We start from the raw sequence: 23,128 nt of genomic DNA on the forward strand, positions 1-23,128 counted from the left end.
GGCAACACTGCTCATAAGAGCTGCTGAACTGAGCCGCTGAACATCATACAACTAATAGAAAGGGACGGAGAAATATGCATTGTAACATTGTACCCCGTGTAACATTGTGCCCCACCTTACCCTATACTTTACTGTGTAGTAGAATACTGGTGATCCACGGTCGGGTCGGGGAGGTTTCCGGCTTTTTTTTTTTTTTTTTTTGAAGGGTCGCGCGCTGGTAGCTGGAGGAGCTTTTCCAGCTTCACCGGGCAGAGTGGCGAGTACAGAAGGTACTCTAGCCGTTTGGCGATCGTCGGTGCGCGTGCCGACGAGGCCGAGTGTGGGCTTCGCGAAGCGAAAGCGAAGACGTTCGCGATCGGGCCGTAGATTCCGGCTACTGGGACCGCAATTAACTGGGACAGTGGTCCCAGTCGCTGGATCGATAAAAATTAAATATTTTTCTTCCAGCGACTAGGTTCACTCATAGATAACTTAAAAAAATATATTATTCAAGCCAAAATCGGTATCGTACTAAAAGGACAATGACCAAAAGTGGTCCAAATGTCCACCACTAATGAGACCTATATTGGCTTATGGTCCACTAGCTTTCCGCCCGCGGATTCGCCCGCGTGGAATTTTGTCTGTCACAGAAAAACTTTATCGCGCGCGTCCCTGTTTTAAAAACCGGGATAAAAACTATCCCGGGACTCAAACTATCTCTATGCCAAATTTCATCAAAATCGGTTGCGAGGTTTAAGCGGGAAAGCGTAACAGACAGACAGACAGAGTTACTTTCGCATTTATAATATTAGTTGGGATTAAATAGAGATTAACTTTCAGTATGGGACGAAAAATAAATAAACTGTCAGTAAAAAGTAATGACTGTATGAAAAATTGTAGTAGTTTACGCGCTAATCTCAGGAACTACTGGTCCGATTTGAAAAATTCTTTTTGTTATGGATAGCTAAAGATAAAAATGGAGGGCAGAGTTGGAACAAAAACTTGAGTCAAATACCTACTTATATCTATCTCGCTCTCTGCGGCCCTACCTCTCTTTTTAGTGTGAACTGTAGTATTGCTATCTTCTGATTTAAATCTCCTTGTAAATTCTTCGAAATAGCCAATTCACTAACCAAATCAGAAGTTAAACAAATAAATAATTAATATTTGAAACTAAGATTACCTAGTTAAATAAAAAATCACAAAATTGTCGGCCATTTAGGCTTAATGTGTTGGCGAATCAGGGAATTACAATCCCAATTCCTGGGTAATCGGTACCATGTGGCAACATCGGCCCAATCCGGCCCATCATGGCGGTTGTTTACTATTTTGTTTATTAAGCAGTTAATTTCGTTTGAGATTGTTTACAGGAAATAATCATTGTTTTATCACAAGAATTGGTGCAAAATTTTGTAGTGCGTGGTTGCGGTAGTACGTGGTGTCCTGGAAGTGACATAAGATTCCACGCGTAAGTGTTTATTTCGTGATTTCCGACATTGGATCATTGTAAACATTTTTCACATTTTTTACAGTAATTTCTTCCTAAAACGTTTTACCAGTAATTACACTTATCATTTTTAATGATACCTATGTCAAGAAATAAAGATTTTACATTGGTTTCATTGAATTTGAGCAATTTTATATTTTTTGTTTATTTAGAAAGAGCGAGTCTGCCCACAGAGAGCGAGATAGTGATACTTAGTTTGTGCTTCAAGTAGGTATTCGGAGTGTGGCCTCCATTTTTATCTGTAGCTTCATGATTATTTCTAAACTATAAAAGATATCAATAAACTAGTTATTGATCCTGAAAGTGCTTCATGAGCTCTATCAAACGGTATTAATAATAGGTTACAGAATAAACTGGATCTATCCGAAACTTCAATGTTTCCAGCTTCCATACATTTGGTAAAGTCACATTATTTTAAAAACTACATATGATATCGTAAAACTGATTACTGATTCTTAAAGTGCTTCACAAGCTCTATCCAATGGTATCAATAATAGGTTACAGAATAAACTGGATCTAACCAAAAATTCAATGTTTCCTTCTTCCATACATTTAGTACTACCACAGTCATGACACTCATCTCTTGACAATATTATAGCAAGTAAAGCCTAAAACCAATGTTTTTCATTAATAATTTAAAATAAGAAAACAATTTACGAGTTTATTTTAAGTATTTATTATTAAATTAAAAAAATTACACTTCTAATATTGTGTGTCTGGCATACATTTAGTATGGAAGCTGGAAACATTGAATTTGCAGACAGATCCAGTTTATTCTGTAACTTATTTATTATTGGTACCGTTTGAAAGAGCTCATTAAGCACTTTCAGGATCAGTAACCAGTTTTTTAATATCTTGTATAGTTAAGAAATAATCGAGTGAGATCACTTAACGTTTCCACCCTGTATAGTTGTTGCCCATTTTTGCCACTTGACGTGGCAGAATCGTAGGACTTCACGGTATTTAAATAAAAATTAAAGTGGTTGCGTTTAGAAACGCCACAAATATTTGAGTCTTTGGAAACAAGTTCGTTATTATACTTGTATATTAAAATATAATTTTGTTTTACCTAGCTTTTTCTTATTAATAAAATATAGGTTATTAAGTATTCAATACAGAAATCAGCCGGCTCCTAGTCTAAAATTCTTATAATCGAAATTAAATGATTTAAACTACAAATAAAAATGATTCAAACGGTACTAGTTTTTAGGTTCAAATTCGACTGCTCTAGTGGACGCACGGAACGGCAACGTCGCAGTCGACCCATATTATTTGAATTATTTGGCGGGAAAATAGTTTTTGGCTTTTAATTCTGAAACTAAGAGGCCTAGAGATTTGAAATTATGTCTCGTGTGTACTTTAATTATAACGAATTATTTGATCTTTAAAACGCAACTCTAACTTATACGGTTTTAATAATCCACCGTGTGTTACGTGTCACCAGCTTACACATACGTATCGGTTCGTAGTTCGAAAACGGTTCGAAATAAAGCTTTGAAAGAATTGAAGTCGGGTTTTTTTATTCGACTTTAATTTATGAGATATAAAACATTGATGTAGCTTAAATATTTACGAAGATACAGATGTGTAAGCTGGAGACACGGTACTCCAGCTCGCACATAGTTTTTTGATCGTGGTTTTAACAGTATTTGAGCTAAAGTCTTGAAAAGTGGAAAGCCTACTATTTGGATTCGACTGTAATTGTTGAGGTATAATACATTATCGTAGCATAAATATTTACGAAGATACAGATGTGTCAGCTGGAGACACGTGTCCTCAGCTTACACATAGAAAACAACTCATAGTTATGAAGTTCTAATGGCTCTAATTGAATGACTGAGAGGTTTGATGACTCTAATTAGGCTTTTATTGATGGTATACTTGGAATTGCTCTAGGGCCAATGAGGAAGTTGGAGACATGTTCATGTCAACGTCAACAAACAGAAACAGTGACACTGACAGCTACGAATACTGTCAGCTGTGAAACGTTCCGTTTTATGCATCTAATGTTTGCTTCATCATGCCAGAATCGGAAAAATGTGCAAAGGATTGAACTTGATTATTTAAGACATGAGAGAAAATATATTGACTTGATTTTACTAGAAAACTTATTTTAGTGGGCCATAGGTCCTCAAACTTTAATGCCTGTTTCGGTACCAACCAATTTTATTTCATGACAATTTATACAGGATGTTTGGTAGAGAGAGGGCAAGACAAACTTCGTGGGTTCCTCTAATCCATATCTGTGGTGGGTTTACTCATTTGACCCTGTGAGCTAGGTATTTACTTTTTTAAATTGATTTGATTGTTTTTAAAAAATCGTTTCAGAGTCCTAAAAAGTGCTTCAATTTTTATTTTAAATTCTTATTTTTTCTCTCAGTACTGTTTTAACTATGGTTTTAATAAAGCTACATTCAGATGCAAATAGGCAGGGCGGGAATTTCAGAAAAATTTAATGGCCAGGTTCTAGAAAAACATCGTGATTGTAGTAGAAAATTTATTGATGTAAAATTCATCCACATAAAGCAGTTTCATCGGAAATGCACAAGAGATTCAAAATTCAATAAACAAACGTTTGCTCCCAATAACTTCAGTTACTACTTATTTACATAATAATATGAATGAGAAAAACACTTACTATAATCACATACCACATAGAAATGCATTTACAAATATTAAATTTTAGTAGAATAATTAAATTACATGTAGGCTTAATGGACGTTTAACTTTTACAGTTGAAATAAGAAAATACTTGTAATGTCTGTAGTTTTGTTATATTACAGTCTCCTATGTAACTTAACGATACTTACTTAAAATTTAGATTAAATGTTGTTTAACAAAAAAAGAACTTTAAAATTAATTATAATCTAACATGGTAGGTACAGCGCATCTTCAGATGAGCCTGTATAATGAAACGGCGCTGAACTGTGAATCTACACTTAAAAATAGAATCGAGTTTTGAGTCGTTTCATGATACAAGACTTTACCAGGGGTGGGCAAAGTCAGCCTGCTATCTGCAGACTAAAAAGGTTTATAATTTGGTTCAGCAACGATTTCGAACTGTCGTTGGATGACCCACGGAAAAGTTGGCCCACCCCTGGTGTTAGTAGATTTCGATCTACACCTAAGGTCAACTTCGTAAAATAAATGTAACAATCGTTTTGCAGGTATTTAACATAATAGATATGGCTATTTTTAAAGGCACACTATACTATGTACTTCTTACTAAACATCTTTTGAATTAGATACTTAGTTACAACTCCGAAACAATAAAACTTATTTATATTTTGCTTTGAGAATGCTCGATTTGTATACGGATTTTTATTCTTGTTATATTTTAATAAATCTTGTATTTTAATTTATTTATTTATTTGCATAACATTTGGTGGGTGAGCGTTAGATCAGACTAACAATATAACTTGTAAATGTCAATTAATAATATAATAATATACATAAAAGATTCGACATTGTAATTCTCATAATTTTATTGTTCTTATTCGAATGTTTGCTTCGTGTCGCCATCGCTTTATACGTACCTGTAATCATAAAAAATACATTAATATGTATTATGAAAATTAGTTAGCCTAAATTAATAAATTAACTGAATTAAAAATGAAATCTATAAGAGCATACATTTCAAAGACGTTTTTCAGTTCTGGTACCATTGGAACGAATTATTAAAGAATACACACACATTGAAATTAAACCAAACCAAACCAATGTAATAGAAATATTAGCTTGCGTACGAGGATCGATTTAAAAAATTAAACTTATAAATGTAGTTTTATTGAACACTCTGTATTATAAAGTTTCATACGAAAAAGCGTAGAGGATATGGAGTCGAATGGACTTTTAGCCAGTCAGGAAACTTTATTTTAAATAAACCATGACGGCATCTAAGTTATTGATAATGTGATCCTCGCAAACTTTCTATTATTTACAACAAAATCAAATTACAACGAAAACGATTGCATGCATGTTAGTAATCTGTGAATACTTAATTTACAAAAATATACTTACTTGGTGCATGCCATAATTTTCAAGGTGCAAGGTGCCCATCCCTACCAGACCAGTTGTTAAAATGGAGTTAATAAAAACTAAATTAAAACAACATTAAAATTTGTTAAACACGTCTTTATTGAGTACAAATTTAAATGTTAAATTTAACGATCTATCATAATACGACTCTTAATTAACGGACAATTTATTAAAATAATTATCTTTTAATATCGTGCCTTTTGTACCTTAGATGAGCTAGGTCGTAATCAATTTGGCACTATTTAGTACACACATTAAGAGAAGGCAAAGATACATTGTGCATAGATTTAACGGTATAATCATCAAAAACAATCTACTTTTACATTATATTATTATTAAGAGATATTATAGCACATTTAATTTGTTCTTCCTAATAATCACGTAAATCTTCGTTATTTTATATTATTCAAGAATTACTCTTTTTATCACAAGAATATTTAAAAGACCTATAAAAATAGACAGACAGTTCAATAATGAACTTGACACAAACAAAATACAGTGAAAATTCACTTTAATACGATTAACATTTCACGAAAGAAATTGATGTGAAATGCAAGAAGTTAGTATCAATATTAAAAGTATATGCCTTTTGATTTTTAATATCAAAACTAGAAGCAATTTTATAATTTTTGTACCGATTTTACAACTTAAATCTTATACAGGGTGAATCTTTGATGATAAAGTTGAGAGGCTTTGTAATTTTGTATTCAAATAGGTAAAATCAATCAGTTTTATGAAATACTTGAGTGCTAGAAATCGATAGTAAGTAGGTATTTTGCACACTACCAAACACTTTTTACAGTAGTCCAACAAGACACGAATAACTTAGAAAATGTCAAGGGTGGCTGATTTTGTTTGATCCCGAAATGTGCACTATGTAATTAGTCAAATACCTACTCTGCTGAATAGTGTTCATACTTCTATCAACCTATCAACTGCTATTTAAATAAAACCCTTCAGATTTTTTTAATACCAAATTCAATATCAATAAGTTTATGTCACCAACCCTTATCTCAAAAACTCACCCTGTATATCCTACGAGATTTATTTTCGAGATTACAAGTCATATTCATAAATGAGGCTGATTCGCCACAAACAAAGTCATTATTATCACACCGTCTGTTTGTTGAATTATTTATCAGTGCCACAGACGACTTTGTAGAAAACAAGCTACCTTTCACCTTATTGCTTTCTACAAAATTATCACCTTTCTTGTTTGAACTGTAACTTTAGCTGCTAGCTAGGCTATATTACAGAAAGGCGACCGATTTCTAATTTTAACGCCTTTTACAGGTTTAGCACACAATAATGTTAGTAAAGCCCAAATTAGCTTATACATCAATCAATTAATTAATTAAATACTAAGCTGAAAATATCTAATATTCGTTTCGAAGATTTTATCCCAAATACAACACTGAAAGCATTGCGGCATGAGTGTTAATTGACTACCTTGTACTGTGATTTCCATCAAACAAAAAACGTTATAATAAAATAGAAATATATTTAACCAAATCTATTATTAAGAGCAGATTCAGGCCTGTGATAGGTTTCAAAATTGAGTTCCACTTTTGGGCGACCGAATAAACATCAGTCCCCTTAAATCGTGAAAAAGCACCAAACGTCGCGAAATAGCGCCGATTTATATAAAATGCCAAAATAAATGTAGGGTAAACCGTATAGCTATTGCCCACTTAAAGATTTCAAACACATTGAGATGAAAAATTAAAGAAAGTATTTTAATTATCGACCATTTATGACTTTTTTCTTATAACTCAATAAACTGTTAAACAGAATATTAACAGTTTTTAGTTAAAACTTACGTAACTTAGAAAATATTTAAATAAATTTAAAATCCTCTAAAAAGTACAGTCATTGCCCATTACTTACACTAATTGCCCACATCAAAGCACAGTAATTGTCCAGTATCTTAAAACAAAATAATCAATTTTAAAATGACAAAATAGGCTTTAAATAAACAAAACAAAACATTAAACTTAAATTCTAATAGTAGTCTTCAAAATTTCAAAATATATTGCGTTTGGCCTTATTAACATATTATCAAATATTTCTTGAGCTGATGTTGATGAGTCAGATTCGGTAGAGACAGAATCATCTACTTCAAAACATAGATGACGCAAAACTTTGAATTTTATATGTAAATTTTATATGTATTTATTTTTTTATCTTCTTTGATATCAGTTCAAGTGGTTGCTCAGAATGTTCAATTAGCTGTTGGTTATTCTTCCCTAAAGTTGTATCTATTTCCTTACAATTAACATTTTCACTAGCAGATTTAACGTAGGATTTTCATTTTTTGTATTTGCGTTTGAATTTTCATCAATTTTTTTCAATCCAAACCATATTTTTCAGCAATTTATCTTGTTGATAAATTGTTGGATACATCTTGTACAACTTCGATCGCTTTTTGCAAATTTTCTATGCTATATTGAACTTTTGAAATCTTTGGCATACTGAAAATGAAACATTAAAAGCCATTTCAATATTTATGCCTGTAAATTGCAAAACAAGTCTAGCAATGAGCAACTTAAACACTGCTACTGCATGGTGGCAACACTCTAATGATAATTGCCCTGGGCAATAACTATACATTAACATATGGCAATAACTGAAATGATGGTGGGCAATAACTAAAAATATACAGATTTACGTGCAGTGATTACCCACCGTTAAAATGACCGTTAGAAATCAAATTTTATCAGTTATTTTCATTGATAATGGAGAAAACACTTATAATTTCATCATGACTATACACCATTAGTTGAATATTAAATAACTTGCAAAAAAAAATTAACCTCTAAGCAAGTCATTCCTTAGTAAAATTGTTAAAGTCTTTACCTGTTTGAGTAACATTTTCACGCGTCTTGACAAAATCCGCCATAACTGTTTTTTTTAGTGTTTCCTATTGTAAATTTTAAATCTACTGTACATTGATCACGGAGCCATCTACTTAGTAAATTCAAATCTAACTAGAGTGATTCAAAGTTAGCACCTGACAATATTATTCTTAAAGCGGGCAATCACTACCAGTGGGCAATCACTCTCTGGTTTACCCTATTGTGCAATAGTGCTTGTAGTCAAGTAAAACTCATGGACTTTTAGTACTTACCAAGTTATTTGTTTTATCGTAGACTTCGCCCGTTACTCCTTAGCAAGACTAAAGGGTAGACCACAAATATTTTGATTATCATTTTATTTTAATATAAAAGATGATAAAATAAAGCGTGTGTAACCAAAAATAACGAATAAAAGAAGTAGGGCGCGGTCTTCAACAAAAAATAAGTGTGTAGTTTGATTAAAAAAAATAACAATGCTTTCTATGCGCTCGTCATTTTAAATAACGGGATTTTATCAGGAAATAGTTTATATTAATATGTTATTCATTTAACTGTTCAATTAATATCAATTCCAAGGAAGTAGCTAGCTAGTTCTAGCTATAACAAGCTGATAAATAAATATGAAAAATATTTAAAATGCGAGCGCAACTTCGTCCATTCATGCAGCGACATACCCGTAGGTGTTAGTAAAGTCAGTAAATAACCAAAAAAATGTGTTCATAGGTACCAGTTTAAATGTACAAAATATTAGTAGTGAGACCTTCTGTCCATGTTTCGTATCGAGTTGGCGAGACACAGCGAGAAGAGGGCTCCGACCACCTGGAAATTACAAAAACATTGAATGGTTAAAATATTTTTTAAGTATTTTTCGATTATAAACGTTACGTTATATTTGTTTTTAAAAGCATAGAATTTCAAAGAGTAAGAACTAAGATCAGGTTTCAATCGAATACAAAACACTTTTTTTTAAACATCCTGTATAACAAATGCCATTAATTCACTGAAATCTAGAGTCGTATAAAAATAATTCATTCTCTGCAAATAGGCTTTTACAAAGCGCTTTCACATTGTGACCTGTTCTATAATTTTTAGCTACATATCGTGGGCGTATTCAAAGTTGATAAGAGCTGAATTTTGGAATTTGTCCGAGTTTGACTAGGCCTCCTTCACACGATTATCACACTGCACCGAGATATTATAACGAATCCCGCGCGCAGACGCGTTGTCAGTGTGTTGTGCCGCGCGTGTTTTCTATACAAACTGAGGTACTTGCATACAATGATTAAATCTGTCGTCCCGCGTACCGCGGCGGAGCGCGGTGCAGTGTGATAATCGCCTTATGAAAGGAATTTTGGAACTTTCGTCCTTATGGGGAAAGTGGGGAAAATAGGAGGCAGGCAACATCTAGCTCGTCTAATTCACCTCAATACAGATGGGACATATTTTTATTGAATAATGTTAGCATCCTCTGAGAAAGGATTTTAGGAACTTTAAAGATAAATAATAATAATTGAGGTTTTCTTTCAATACCGGAACAACCAGTTCCGAGAATCTTTAAGAAGAAAATATAAATAATAATAATAATCTTCGAGGATTAATAAAACTCATAACAATGAATTGAAAGAAATGGGACACGCGTGCAACCTTATGGGAAAAATTTAGGAAATGGAGTTGTAAAACCCACCTCAATACAGGCGATACCGATGGCGATGCCGGCAATGGGCTTGTTCCACTTCTCGTACAGGTCCGCGATCCGCTCCCGGCAGCCGGTGTTGGCGTTGGCGATGGTGCAGCCCAAAGTCTGTCCCGCGAAAGATTCCATATCGCAGCAGCTCTTGTCCAAAGTGGCAGATCCGTAGTTGTACGCGCCGTCGTTACCGCAGCACTTGAGCTGGAAGACGAGGTTTAATTAGCAAATAATATAACCGTAACTACACGACACCTCACGTTTGTTACTTTGTCTAAAGCCCGGTCCGTGAGCACGTAAAATTTTGTCCAATGACCCCAAGCTACCCATCCTTATCGCTCCCGCGTAATTATATTGCTGTCGCGACTGTGCTACGGGCGCCCGCAGTGAGTGTGCGAGCGCTACAGCAACATAATTACGCGCGAGCGATAAAGATGGGCAGCTTGGGGTCATTGGACAAAATACGTGCTCGCAGACCAGACTATAGCAAATAATATAACCGTGACTACATGACACCTCACAGTACTATCACGTTTGTTACTTCGTCTAGAAACCTTTACTACTAGACTAGAATAACCAGTGACTGGTGACCAGTTGAGGGGTGAGAATAGTCCCGTTTTGACAAACGACAAAAATAACATATTCCCAGGGCGTCACATTATGCTCTATGTCTATTATGCTCTTTCCTAGTGATCTACCTATCTGATATACATAATACGATAAACCTATTTGTTATTGCAGTGTGAGGTCACATTATCAATGTGTCACGGGTCAAAAAACTGTAGCCTTGATAGGCGATTAAAAATGATAATAGCTCAGACAGTCGAGCCGGGGTCAGGGCGAGTGAAATCTACGACCAATGCGTGCAGTATCGAAAATAAAAAAAAAATCAAAATCAAAAAATATTTATTCAGTTTAGACCACAAGTGGCACTTATGAACGTCAATAGAAAATAATAAAAAAAGAAAAGGTAGCCCTTATGGGGCACTTTACATGTCTCCTTATCTTTTGGGCCCTACCAGCGCTTCGAGACAAACATATGGCAAGTGCTGAGAAGAAACGCCGGAACAAACTCAGTCACCACTTATTGCCAGGAATTATCTAACGGTAAGAATAGTCAAATTTAAGTACATCAAATATGTGCAGACTGAACTGACCACGCATCCTTGTCATCAATATAGTCTCGAACCTTGTAGTACCCTTTGGACATAAGGGTATTTTTTATATGTATCTTAAATCGGCTCATTTAATTTAATCGATTTATTTTACAAATAATATTTCATGTCGATCCGTATCCGTTTCATGAGGAGATCCGTAAACGAACTAAAGTCGCTGACATAGCCCGACAGATTAGCAAGCTGAAGTGGAAATGGGCAAGGCACATAGTACGCAGAACTGATGGCCGATGGGGCAGTAAGGTTCTGGAGTGGAGGCCGCGTACCGGAAAACGCAGCGTGGGACGTCCAACCATAAAGTGGACTGACGACATCATAAAGATAGCAGGAAAGCGCTGGACTTATGTTCGGCAGCGGACGTCCTATGGCTGAGATGATGATGAATATTTCATGTCGACGATTAAGAAAAATGTTGTATTTATAACCAACTGCAGAGAGGAACTGCAAATTCCAACACATGGAGTAAAATCTTCAAATCTATAGTTTGACAAAATGATCTCAGATGAAAATGTTCCCACCCTTGGAGTTATTATGGGAAATCACATGCATATGCGTGCGTATCACTTTACGCAGCCACTATTGTAGTTGTGGGAAACCTCTCGCATAACTGATAAGCATCGTCGTATGGGATTCGCTAGTCATAATCAAACACCATGAAGCATTGACTACAATGAGAAGACGTTTTTTGCAACCTTTTGAGACAACATAAATTAAAAACGCTTCTGTTTGAGCATGATTTTTCAAAGAGCTACTGCTGGACATTATTATTAGTTCCTCAAATTTCATTTTTATGCTCTCATTCACTCATTCTTATAGTCCCACGACCTAAAAGTATAAGCCAGCAAAAAAATTTTTTTTTCAAGCTAGCCCACAGACCCAAATCAAAGTGACCAAAGAAGTCTATCTGAAGTGGTAAAAATCAAGTTAATGGTGGTTTTCAGATCGATGTGGACATTTTTTTAACCGTTCTGATTTTCCTATGAAAGATTCCCTGGACCTTCATCCTTCGCTCAGAGTCATTCAAATCAATGCATATAGCAACAGGTTATCCCCATAGACCAAGCCTGGCCAAACCCGGCCACGTCAAGGCATTTGAATTTAGTTTTGCTTTTGCTTTGATTTTCATAAAGCTGTGGGCCGGCGTCGCCACAATCTAAGAAATTTTGCTCATCTGGAAAATCTATTGCCAGCCTTGCCATAGCAGTCTTTCCCAAAGTGGGCGATAACGCCCCCTTGTGGGCGCTGCAGGCTTAAAAGGGCGGTAAGAGACCCCGGAAAAAAATCGGGGCATTGTGTAGAGGCTTGGTAGGCCATTTGTAATTTCATCTACTTAGGAGGTCTCTTAGACACCGACTGAGCATTTGACTCTTGAAAATTTAATGGGGGCGCTCAAAAGAATTTATTCTCAAAGTGGGCAGTAGACAAAATAAGTTTGGGAACTGCTGCCATAGACCTTTGAAGGTACAAACCTGAGCCTGGATGCTGTTGAAGACCTCGTTGGTAGCCGGGTCGTGCTGGCGCTTGTTCCAGAGCCCGTCGATGCCCTTCTTCAGGCCGTCCTTGATGCTGTCTCCGTACGTGAACAGCAGCACCGCCAGGATCACTTGCATGATGATTATCACGAGCAGGAAGATCGCGTACTGGAATAAAACATGTTTTAGATCAGATCATGCTTCGAATTTCTTGTTGTAAAGAGACAACACTTTTTTTTTATCCACAACGAGAAAGCTCTTGGCCTGTATCTCATCTGATGGTAAGTGACGATCAGGCCGAAGGTGGAAGCGAGCTTCACCCGGAATCCTCAAAAAGAGAGGGACTGGCTATCTTACCTCTAACTGCCGGAACACAACAATACTGTTTGTTGTTATGGCGACAGACTTAGGTAAGATGGTGGTAGCTAGTCAGGCGGACTTGGAACAACCCTACCATCAACCAAACCGAACACAAAATTCTGCCCCCACTGGGAATCGAACCCGGGACCTCTGCGTCTTATTATTATTACTTATTGCTTCCTAATTGCTTTAACATAAAAAGGTTTTTAACTTTGGAATATTTTATAGCAAATTATTCTAGAAAAGGATCAATCAATAAAGAACGATTGGAACTGGTCATCGGAAAAAAATCGATTATCATCATCAGATCATTTCCAGGTGCAATTGCGGTCAAATACCTGCCGTATTATGCATAAAAAAACACTCCCCACTTTGGGTAGAGTCATCACTTTAATAGGGTAGGACCAATTTTTCTGCACTTCTTGTCTTATTTTCCTATTCATAAGCTGGCATGCGGGTGGCATTAGCGAATGTCTGTCATCAATCGCTATTTCTACTTCAACCAACTCACCGTAACGACCATGCAGTGGCTCTCCCTAATGGCGCCGCAGCACCCGAAGAAGGCGATCACGAACATGATGGCGCCGATCACGATAAACACCCACGGGGCCACCGTCAGGTTGCGTCTGGGGCTCCTGCTTGATCGACTATACCAATCACAAACTCACCGTAACGACCATGCAGTGGCTCTCCCTGATGGCGCCGCAGCACCCGAAGAAGGCGATCACGAACATGATGGCGCCGATCACGATGAACACCCACGGGGCCACCGTCAGGTGCATCTGGCGCTCCTGCTTGTCTCAACTAGGTACACCAATCATAAACTCACCGTAACGACCATGCAGTGGCTCTCCCTAATGGCGCCGCAGCACCCGAAGAAGGCGATCACGAACATGATGGCGCCGATCACGATAAACACCCACGGGGCCACCGTCAGGTGCTTCTGGGGCTCCTACTTGATCGACTATACCAATCATAAACTCACCGTAACGACCATGCAGTGGCTCTCCCTAATGGCGCCGCAGCACCCGAAGAAGGCGATCACGAACATGATGGCGCCGATCACGATGGACAACCACGGGGCCACCATCAGGTGCGTCTGGCGCTCCTGCTTGTCTCAACTACACCAATCATAAACTCACCGTAACGACCATGCAGTGGCTCTCCCTAATGGCGCCGCAGCACCCGAAGAAGGCGATCACGAACATGATGGCGCCGATCACGATAAACACCCACGGGGCCACCGTCAGGTGCTTCTGGGGCTCCTACTTGATCGACTATACCAATCATAAACTCACCGTAACGACCATGCAGTGGCTCTCCCTAATGGCGCCGCAGCACCCGAAGAAGGCGATCACGAACATGATGGCGCCGATCACGATGGACAACCACGGGGCCACCATCAGGTGCGTCTGGCGCTCCTGCTTGTCTCAACTACACCAATCATAAACTCACCGTAACGACCATGCAGTGGCTCTCCCTAATGGCGCCGCAGCACCCGAAGAAGGCGATCACGAACATGATGGCGCCGATCACGATGAACATCCCACGGGGCCACCGTCAGGTGCTTCTGGGGCTCCAGCTTGTCGCGACTATACCAATCACAAACTCACAGTAACGACCATGCAGTGGCTCTCTCTAATGGCGCCGCAGCACCCGAAGAAGGCGATCACGAACATGATGGCGCCGATCACGATAAACACCCACGGGGCCACCGTCAGGTGCTTCTGGGGCTCCTACTTGATCGACTATACCAATCATAAACTCACCGTAACGACCATGCAGTGGCTCTCCCTAATGGCGCCGCAGCACCCGAAGAAGGCGATCACGAACATGATGGCGCCGATCACGATGGACACCCACGGGGCCACCGTCAGGTGCGTCTGGCGCTCCTGCTTGATCGACTACACCAATCATAAACTCACCGTAACGACCATGCAGTGGCTCTCCCTAATGGCGCCGCAGCAGCCGAAGAAGGCGATCACGAACATGATGGCGCCGATCACGATGAACACCCACGGGGCCACCGTCAGGTGCGTCTGGGGCTCCTGCTTGATCGACTATACCAATCACAAACTCACCGTAACGACCATGCAGTGGCTCTCCCTGATGGCGCCGCAGCAGCCGAAGAAGGCGATCACGAACATGATGGCGCCGATCACGATGAACACCCACGGGGCCACCGTCAGGTGCATCTGGCGCTCCTGCTTGTCTCAACTACACCAATCATAAACTCACCGTAACGACCATGCAGTGGCTCTCCCTGATGGCGCCGCAGCAGCCGAAGAAGGCGATCACGAACATGATGGCGCCGATCACGATGAACACCCATGGGGCCACCGTCAGGTGCGTCTGGAGCTCCTGCTTGATCGGCGCCCAGTTAAGCAGGAACGCCACGCCCACGCCGATCACGGCCAGACCGAGGAGCTGCGGAAGAAAGAGATTGTCAAGTATTGCTCAGAAGTCGCAGTTATAGATCAAAAGGGTCTATTTCACTTTGATCACCTGGATTTGATTACCCAGGTGATCAAAGTGGACTCCAAGTGACACTTTGGTGTCATTTGATCACCCTTTGACTTCTTATCCATGGTTGACAAATGACACTAAAGTGTTGTTTGGAGTCCTTTGATCATCTGGGTAATCAAAGTGAAATAGAATAGACCAATAAAAAGTAACATAATCTAAAATGCTAAGACATGGTTAATTCCACTCTCACGCTAATTAATTCGCTAAATGAATGAGAATGACATTGGGAATTGGGATCCCCACATTATACGACATAGTTACGTGTCATAGATTAATAACGGTAATGCATTCAATGAATAAATCGTACAACTGGAAAACGTACAGCATTGAATACATAAAGGTAGTATTTTCTGAAAAGTTGCATATTTATAAAAAAGGCTATAAAATCCGGCAAAGCGTTGCCTAATTTTAAACTGCCCGCTAGTTATCTGATCAAAGATCTCTCTGACAAAATAATTTCTACAGTTCAAATTACTTTTTTGACGTTTATCAAAGACGAAAGGTGAGCTCAGGGTACAGGTTCAGTGCTCCGGCAGACGTCTGACTGAAGATCGGGCGTTCATCTCATATCGAGAATACGAGATGCAACGAACTTTACGACGAATCCAATCGATGGCGGACAAGGTCAAAATCCTCGGATAATGCAATTTCTTCGGAGCAATTTATTGCAAGGACAAATATGTTTTGGATATTAATAGAGATGCTAATGTCTCACGCGATCCATGTAGATTTAAGAAACATGTTTAACAGATGTCGCGCCGCACAATGCATTGTCTTTTCAACAATAAGTTCCATTTGCAGTTAGTTTTAATGTTATGGATTTCCATAAGATCTTTATTATTCTAGATTGTTGCTGTACAAAATCGTCGAGAAAGAACTATACACATACTCGCATAAACATCAGGAACGGGTTACGTAAGTGAAGAAGGAAACGTAGACATTGTAAAAGTATAAACGGGATCAGACCAATTAACATACACCAGATGTGGTTTGTTTAAAATTGGCTTGCATAACATCATGGAGGCAATATCGAGGTCAGATAACGAGCGAGAACGTCTGACATTACATTATATCATCGACTTGCATATGGTTATAACTCGATAAAAATGTCTCTCGTTGTAAATAAGGTTGAAGTATTGATGATTGAGTTTATGTGCACTGAATATCATTCACAGAATAGTAGGGAATTTAGTGCAATGATTTGTATGGAGACCCCTCCACTTTGGTATAGAAGGCTCAATTTTTCAACAGTGGTTCTTTGGGTGCTCCTGAGTGGATTTCCGTCGGTAGACATCGGGAGCCCCCCCTGTGGTAGCAGGGGGAGGGGGGGCAAGTTTACTTCCGCCGCGCTTCACTTTAAAGCCCATATCTTCAAATCTATGGGTATTAGGGCAAGTGTGGTATCATTTTCAGATAATTAAAGGATGGCGAATTCATTTCTAGAACAAACTTTTTGCCTTTTCATACAAAAAAATAGAAATATTGAACAAAATTCACAAAAACCAAAAAGTATTTTTTTAAATAAACGTCGTTTACTTTTAAACCACTAGAGATAATCTAATAAAAAAAATATGACTTGAAAGCTACATTTATCAGGATTATAAATATGTACCATTCTATGGTACTTTTTTCGCAAAAAGTAGGTGAAAAAAATTTTTTCTTCAGGACACAGCGGGCGAATTTTATTGCGCATCGGAAAAAAATATTTATTTTATCCATGAATTCATACTATTTGGTTCCTTAAAAAGCAAGGATTATTATTTTAGAATTTATTTAGAGTTGCTGGCACATCAATCTACCATGATTTGTATTTTTTCGTCAATTGATTTTGAACTCTATATGTGAGACATAAGGTTGAAAATACCTTAAATACATTTTAATACCGAAAATATCATAAGAAGAAAGCACTAAATAAAGAACTTTAATTTGTCTAAACGTCTTAATGATTATTATTATTTTAATTAACACTTATTTCTACATACTTTTGTACCAGTGATTTAACGGAAAGGTAAGTGTAAGGGAAATAAGGTTTCACAATCATAGTACGGGAGATAGTTTTAGCACAAAGGTTACGGCTGTGACCGTTTTAGTTATTTTTTCAGACAGCACCACACCAGCTTCTGCATTACTTCTTGCACTTACATCTCACCATTTTCAGGCAAGCCTCGGCAGCTACGGGCAAACCGGTCCATGTAGGCTCCATGTTGCTATCGACTCTGGTCTACCCCCAACCAGTCGGGTAAAGGGAAGACTGAGTCGGTTGCTTGCACCTGATCCTATACGCGAATCCCTTGATATACTGCCAGTAGCCAATGCTGATACAAAGCTGCTGCTGCTGTCTGGGTTATCTTATGTAGGGCCTAAGCTGAGCTAGGTCTAAGCGTAGTCCACAGCGACCAGAATCTTTATGCTCCCTTTTTTTATTCCCTATCATCCAAAAAAATCCTATCCATTAGGTGAATTAAGCGTCTGAGTGAAAGCCATCTAAGTAAAATTATCATCTAAGTCTTCTGATGCCGGATATGCTGACCCAAGCAGACGCATCCTTACATTATTGATTCATGGACCCCACATATATTCCAAATGCTCGAGAACTGTCTTCTGTTGTTAGGCCCATTTTGTGGGACATGTGGTTCGTTCCATAATGCCCAGTTTGCGTCCAGTTTGCGTACCAGTAATTGCTTGGGCTTACCTTTATTTCCGCTTAATGAGTTTTCTCCATGACCCTGTGTTTCCCTTTAGGAATGATTTGGAGAGGCTTATCTTATATCGTTGGAGCTTTCCCATTCAGCACTGTGCTTCTTGGATATGGCCATATCATAGCCATGAGGTATGCTGTTAGATAAAGGTAAGTATCAGTTCTGACCCAATAGGTATCGCCTCTGACCCTAGTTTCGCTAGACTGTCGGCTCTCCCATTGCATTTAATTTTGATCCGTGTATGTCCAGGTATCCCACATCAGGGACACTTTTTCATGCCTTCCGAGTTTGTTCATCTTTAAGATTGCATCTAGAATAATTCTAGACTCAAGCTTCACTGAGGCGATGGCTTTTTGTTTGAGTGCTGCCTGGCTGTGGATCAGGATGTAAATATTGCGTTTTTTACACCCCTGTTCTTTAGTGCACACATAATTATAGCGTAGAATTCAGCTTGAAACACTGTAGCAAACCTCCTTAAGCGTTCACTATCTTCGAAGTGTTTACAGTAGACGCCCGTTCCCGTTCCCAAGGCCATCTTTGCAGTGGCGGCGTAAGTCCTAAGGCACCCCCTGGTAACCCCCAGTTACCTACCGATTCCAAGATTGAAAGACAATGACATAGACCGCAGACTTGCTATGCAGATGCGCCAGTGAGTACTAATCTGTGCGACATGTGTCACCCCCTGATGCTTGGCACCCGGGGCGGACCGCCCCCACCGCCTCCCCCTTACGCCGCTACTGCATCTTTGAGCTGTCAGTAAACCAGATTAGGCTGTTCTGTTGGGATTTTGGTCCTCTTTTCTAGTAGTCCCTTGTTCAAGATCTATCCACTTACTTATTAGATCAATCCAAGGGGTTCGCGTATAGGATTAGTTGCAAGCAACCGACTCAGTCTTCCCTTTACCCGACTGGTTGGGGGTAGACCAGAGTCGATAGCAACATGGAGCCTACATGGACCGGTTTGCTGCCGAGGCTTGTCTGGAAATGGTGAGATGTAAGTGCAAGAAGTAGTGCAGAAGCTGGTGTGGTGCTGTCTGAAAAAAACAACTAAAACGGTCACAGCCGTAACCTTTGTGCTAAAACTATCTCCCGTACTATGATTGTGAATCCTCATTTTCCTCACACTTACCTTTCCGCTAAATTACTGGTACAATACTCGTAGTATGTAGAAATAACAGTGTTAACTAAAATAATAATAAATAATCATTAAGACGTTTAGACAAATTAAAGTTCTTTATTTAGTGCTTTCTTATGATATTTTCGGTATTAAAATGTATTTAAGGTATTTTCAACCTTATGTCTCACACATAGAGTTCAAAATCAATTGACGAAAAAATACAAATCATGGTAGATTGATGTGCTAGCAATTCTAAATAAATTCTAAAATAATAATCCTTGCTTGTTTATGAACCAAATAGTATGAATTCATGGATAAAATAAATATTTTTTCCGATGCGCAATAAAATTCGCCCGCTGTGTCCTGAAGAAAAAATTTTTTTCACCTACTTTTTGCGAAAAAAGTACCATACAATGTTATATTTTTATAATCCTGATAAATGTAGCTTTCAAGTCATATTTTTTTTATTAGATTATCTCTAGTGGTTTAAAAGTAAACGACGTTTATTTAAAAAAATACTTTTTGGTTTTTGTGAATTTTGTTCAATATTTCTATTTTTTTGTATGAAAAGGCAAAAAGTTTGTTCTAGAAATGAATTCGCCATCCTTTAATTATCTGAAAATGATACCACACTTGCCCTAATACCCATAGTTTTGAAGATATGGGCCTTAAAGTGAAGCGCGGCGGAAGGAAACTTGCCCCCCCTCCCCCTGCTACCACAGGGGGGGCTCCCGATGTCTACCGACGGAAATCCACTCAGGAGCACCCAAAGAACCACTGTTGCAAAAATGAGCCTTCTATACCAAAGTGGAGGGGTTCTTGCACTAAATTCCCTACTAGAAATGAAGTTGCGACAATAACTCTGAAGGTTGCGCAAAGCGCCTGGATACAGACAGCGCAGGACAGGAATCCTTGGAGAGGACATTTTCAGCAGTGAACGTCGTTTCGTTGAAAAAGAAGAGGCGAATTAATTAATATTGTGTAGTAGGTATTGTAAAATAATAGACAAGAGGACAAAGGTAAGGAATATTGACTGATATAAAAGCATTTATGGCAAATCGCTGGTTTAATAAGCATTCAGCGAGGAAATGCAGCCAGCATCCTCGCCTCTTTGCCTCACGGACACACTTTTATTTTTGAGTAATCAATAAGTTTATATTTTTATTTTGTTTAGAGTTAAGTTTGCCTTAGTTTAAAAAAAATCTGTTTATTGTAAATAAGCATACATTTTTCCTGTTCGCCATCACCGAGGTTTAAGTTTCTTAACAAATCGGACAACTCATGTATGACGACAATAGGCAATAGGTAGGTACCTATGTCATTTACCGAATCATAGCAATGCAATATGACGACAATAGCCACTATGTAAATCGTTTTAAAATTACTTAATTAATCAAAATAAAAGCTGCTGTTATCTTTCATCTTTTCCAGTTCACGTTAAAGACATTGACAATGATAAATTGGTGGGCGGAACAACGAAATAAATAGCACAATAAAGGAACACTCGTAAGTCCATTAGACTTTTTGATCGTGCCGTTATTTAACATACAATACAGTAACCACTTATCGTGGTCTGCGTTTTAAAAGTTTTACCGCTGTTCCTTGATAACGACCATATCACGACCTCGGACGAATGTTGTTAAATAAACAAATATTAAGTAGGACAATAGGTCGTTCAAACAATATTGCGAATCCACAAAAAGTGCCTCTACAAAAAAAATATATTTATTAACCCTTGCTTTGAAGAACGACAAGTTGCGACCAAATTTTTTTTTTTTGCAAAATCACATCTAGCTATTCTAAAGTGCAAAAGATCCCTCAGAGCAGTACGTATTTTTAACTTGACGCGCTATATTTAAGTTCTTTTAATGTAATAATGTTAATTTAAAAGATTTTAGCTATTAGTGTTATTCTAAACACATGTAGTCGACCAATAGTGTTCAATGAATGGTAATAAACCACTTTCTATTTTGTAACTAGTTTGGTCACATACTACATTTTCACTTGTTTTGAATACAATGGTTTTAAAAGAGCCATCAAAGAATATTTTAACTTTAAGCGACAATTATCGTCATTTGCCAAAACGTTAACAATAGGATTAATTAAGTGACCCGAATTATTTAATTGCTCAGTTTTGCCATACTATGGTTGATAAAAATGCAAATTGGTTAATAACATACAATTTGATAACGCTAACTATAACATTCAATTAATTAGTATAATTCATGCTCCGATAGCGATAGGGAAAATTATTTTATTAGGGTTTTTTTAATATTGCAAAACAATCACGTATCTATTGTGTTGAACATCCTTTTGTATGGTGGTAGCAATGGCTAAGAAGTTCGGTTCGAATCTTCAGAAATGTTTTCCAAATTGACTTTGACGTTACTTAAACATTGGAGTCTTTTAACACAGTAATGCTATTTTGTCACAATTTATGTGAGCCGGATATTTTTTTTTATCCACAACGAGGAAGCTCTTGGCTTGTATCTCACCTGATGGTAAGTGATGATCAGGCCGAAGGTGGAAGCGAGCTTCACCCGAAATCCTTAACCACAGAGGAACTGGCTATCTTACCTCTAACTGCCGGAACACAACAATGCTGTTATTAACATTGTTGTTATGGCGACAGACTTATGTAACATGTGCTGCCGAATACACCTAGTAACTAGGATTTCTAAAATGGTGTAGGTATGGCTGTCTAGTCTAACGTATTATACTCAAGTAGCCAACCTAGCATAGAAGGCATTAAATTACATTTGATAGTGCTAGAACTACTAGGCACTGCTTCACCCACGTGGGTTTCGATCCGTCTGTATTTCAGAATTCAGAATGCCTTTATTGCATGTCGTATACCTTAATTAATGCATTAAAAGGATGAATAAGAACTTTGTGTATTTATTACTCAGAAACTAATTTCACCCGTTCAAGTTCCTGTGCGATACTTTAGGTCCAACAATATATCGCTAGGTTGTCAAAGGCTTAACAAACACTTTTGTTTATCAGCACTTTCTTTTTTTTTCAGAGCACTCACTTTCCTTTTCTTATGGCGTTTGTTTCTTGTTTTGTAATGATTGATCTAGTCAGTGAAGGAAACAATATTATCTTTAACCCGAATATGGTGTTCACGGCACACCCTTTACCTATTTCTGTGCGAAGAATCAATTCGTATTATTGGCGAAATCCGGTCGTGGCACATCCGTGTCAATTGGCAGGTTGATTAATATGCTCGATGACGTTGTAATATGACGGAATCCTATCCAGAGTAATGAAGTCGATCTCGAAAAACCTTGCCAATGTAATAGGCCATTCGATATCCGCCTCTACGTGAATTGGTGTTTTGTCGATAAAAAGCTATCATGCCGAGCACTGGACATAGGTAAAAGACAAGAATTTCTGTAGAATAAGTTTATCAAACAAACTTTAATATCAGAGATGTTATTCTTCTCTTTGAAACCTCGATTCAAGTGTTTGCCATTACTGAATTATTTCCAACATAGATGCCAATCAAACACAAACGGCTGTAAAGTAATAAATACAACAGTGAAACTCCAGGGAAGTGAACCCGAGCGGACTTCTCGATTCTCTAATTTGGTTAATCAAAGTCAATAGGGGTTAATAACAGTATCTCGACCCGGAGATTACTTTCCGCCACCGGCCTTTTGTTAACTAAGCACTTGCCTAAGCTCATTTGGAAAATTAAGTGAGAGTTGG

General features: G+C 38.1%; 1 protein-coding gene across 1 annotated transcript in view; it reads right to left on the reverse strand.

The window, feature by feature from the left end:
* Positions 1-9,102: 9,102 nt before the first annotated feature.
* Positions 9,103-23,128, reverse strand: part of LOC135071664 (CD63 antigen-like) — a 36,987-nt gene continuing 22,961 nt past the window's right edge. The window contains exons 2-5 of the mRNA XM_063965432.1: positions 15,312-15,500; positions 12,711-12,881; positions 10,064-10,270; positions 9,103-9,198 (exon numbers count right to left, since the gene is read on the reverse strand). Of these exons, the coding sequence (XP_063821502.1) occupies positions 9,127-9,198; positions 10,064-10,270; positions 12,711-12,881; positions 15,312-15,500 (639 nt within the window). The 3' untranslated portion in view covers positions 9,103-9,126. The remainder of the gene's footprint in view (positions 9,199-10,063; positions 10,271-12,710; positions 12,882-15,311; positions 15,501-23,128) is intronic.

This window comes from Ostrinia nubilalis, chromosome 5, assembly GCF_963855985.1.
Source record: "Ostrinia nubilalis chromosome 5, ilOstNubi1.1, whole genome shotgun sequence".
NCBI classification, from domain to species: domain Eukaryota; kingdom Metazoa; phylum Arthropoda; class Insecta; order Lepidoptera; family Crambidae; genus Ostrinia; species Ostrinia nubilalis.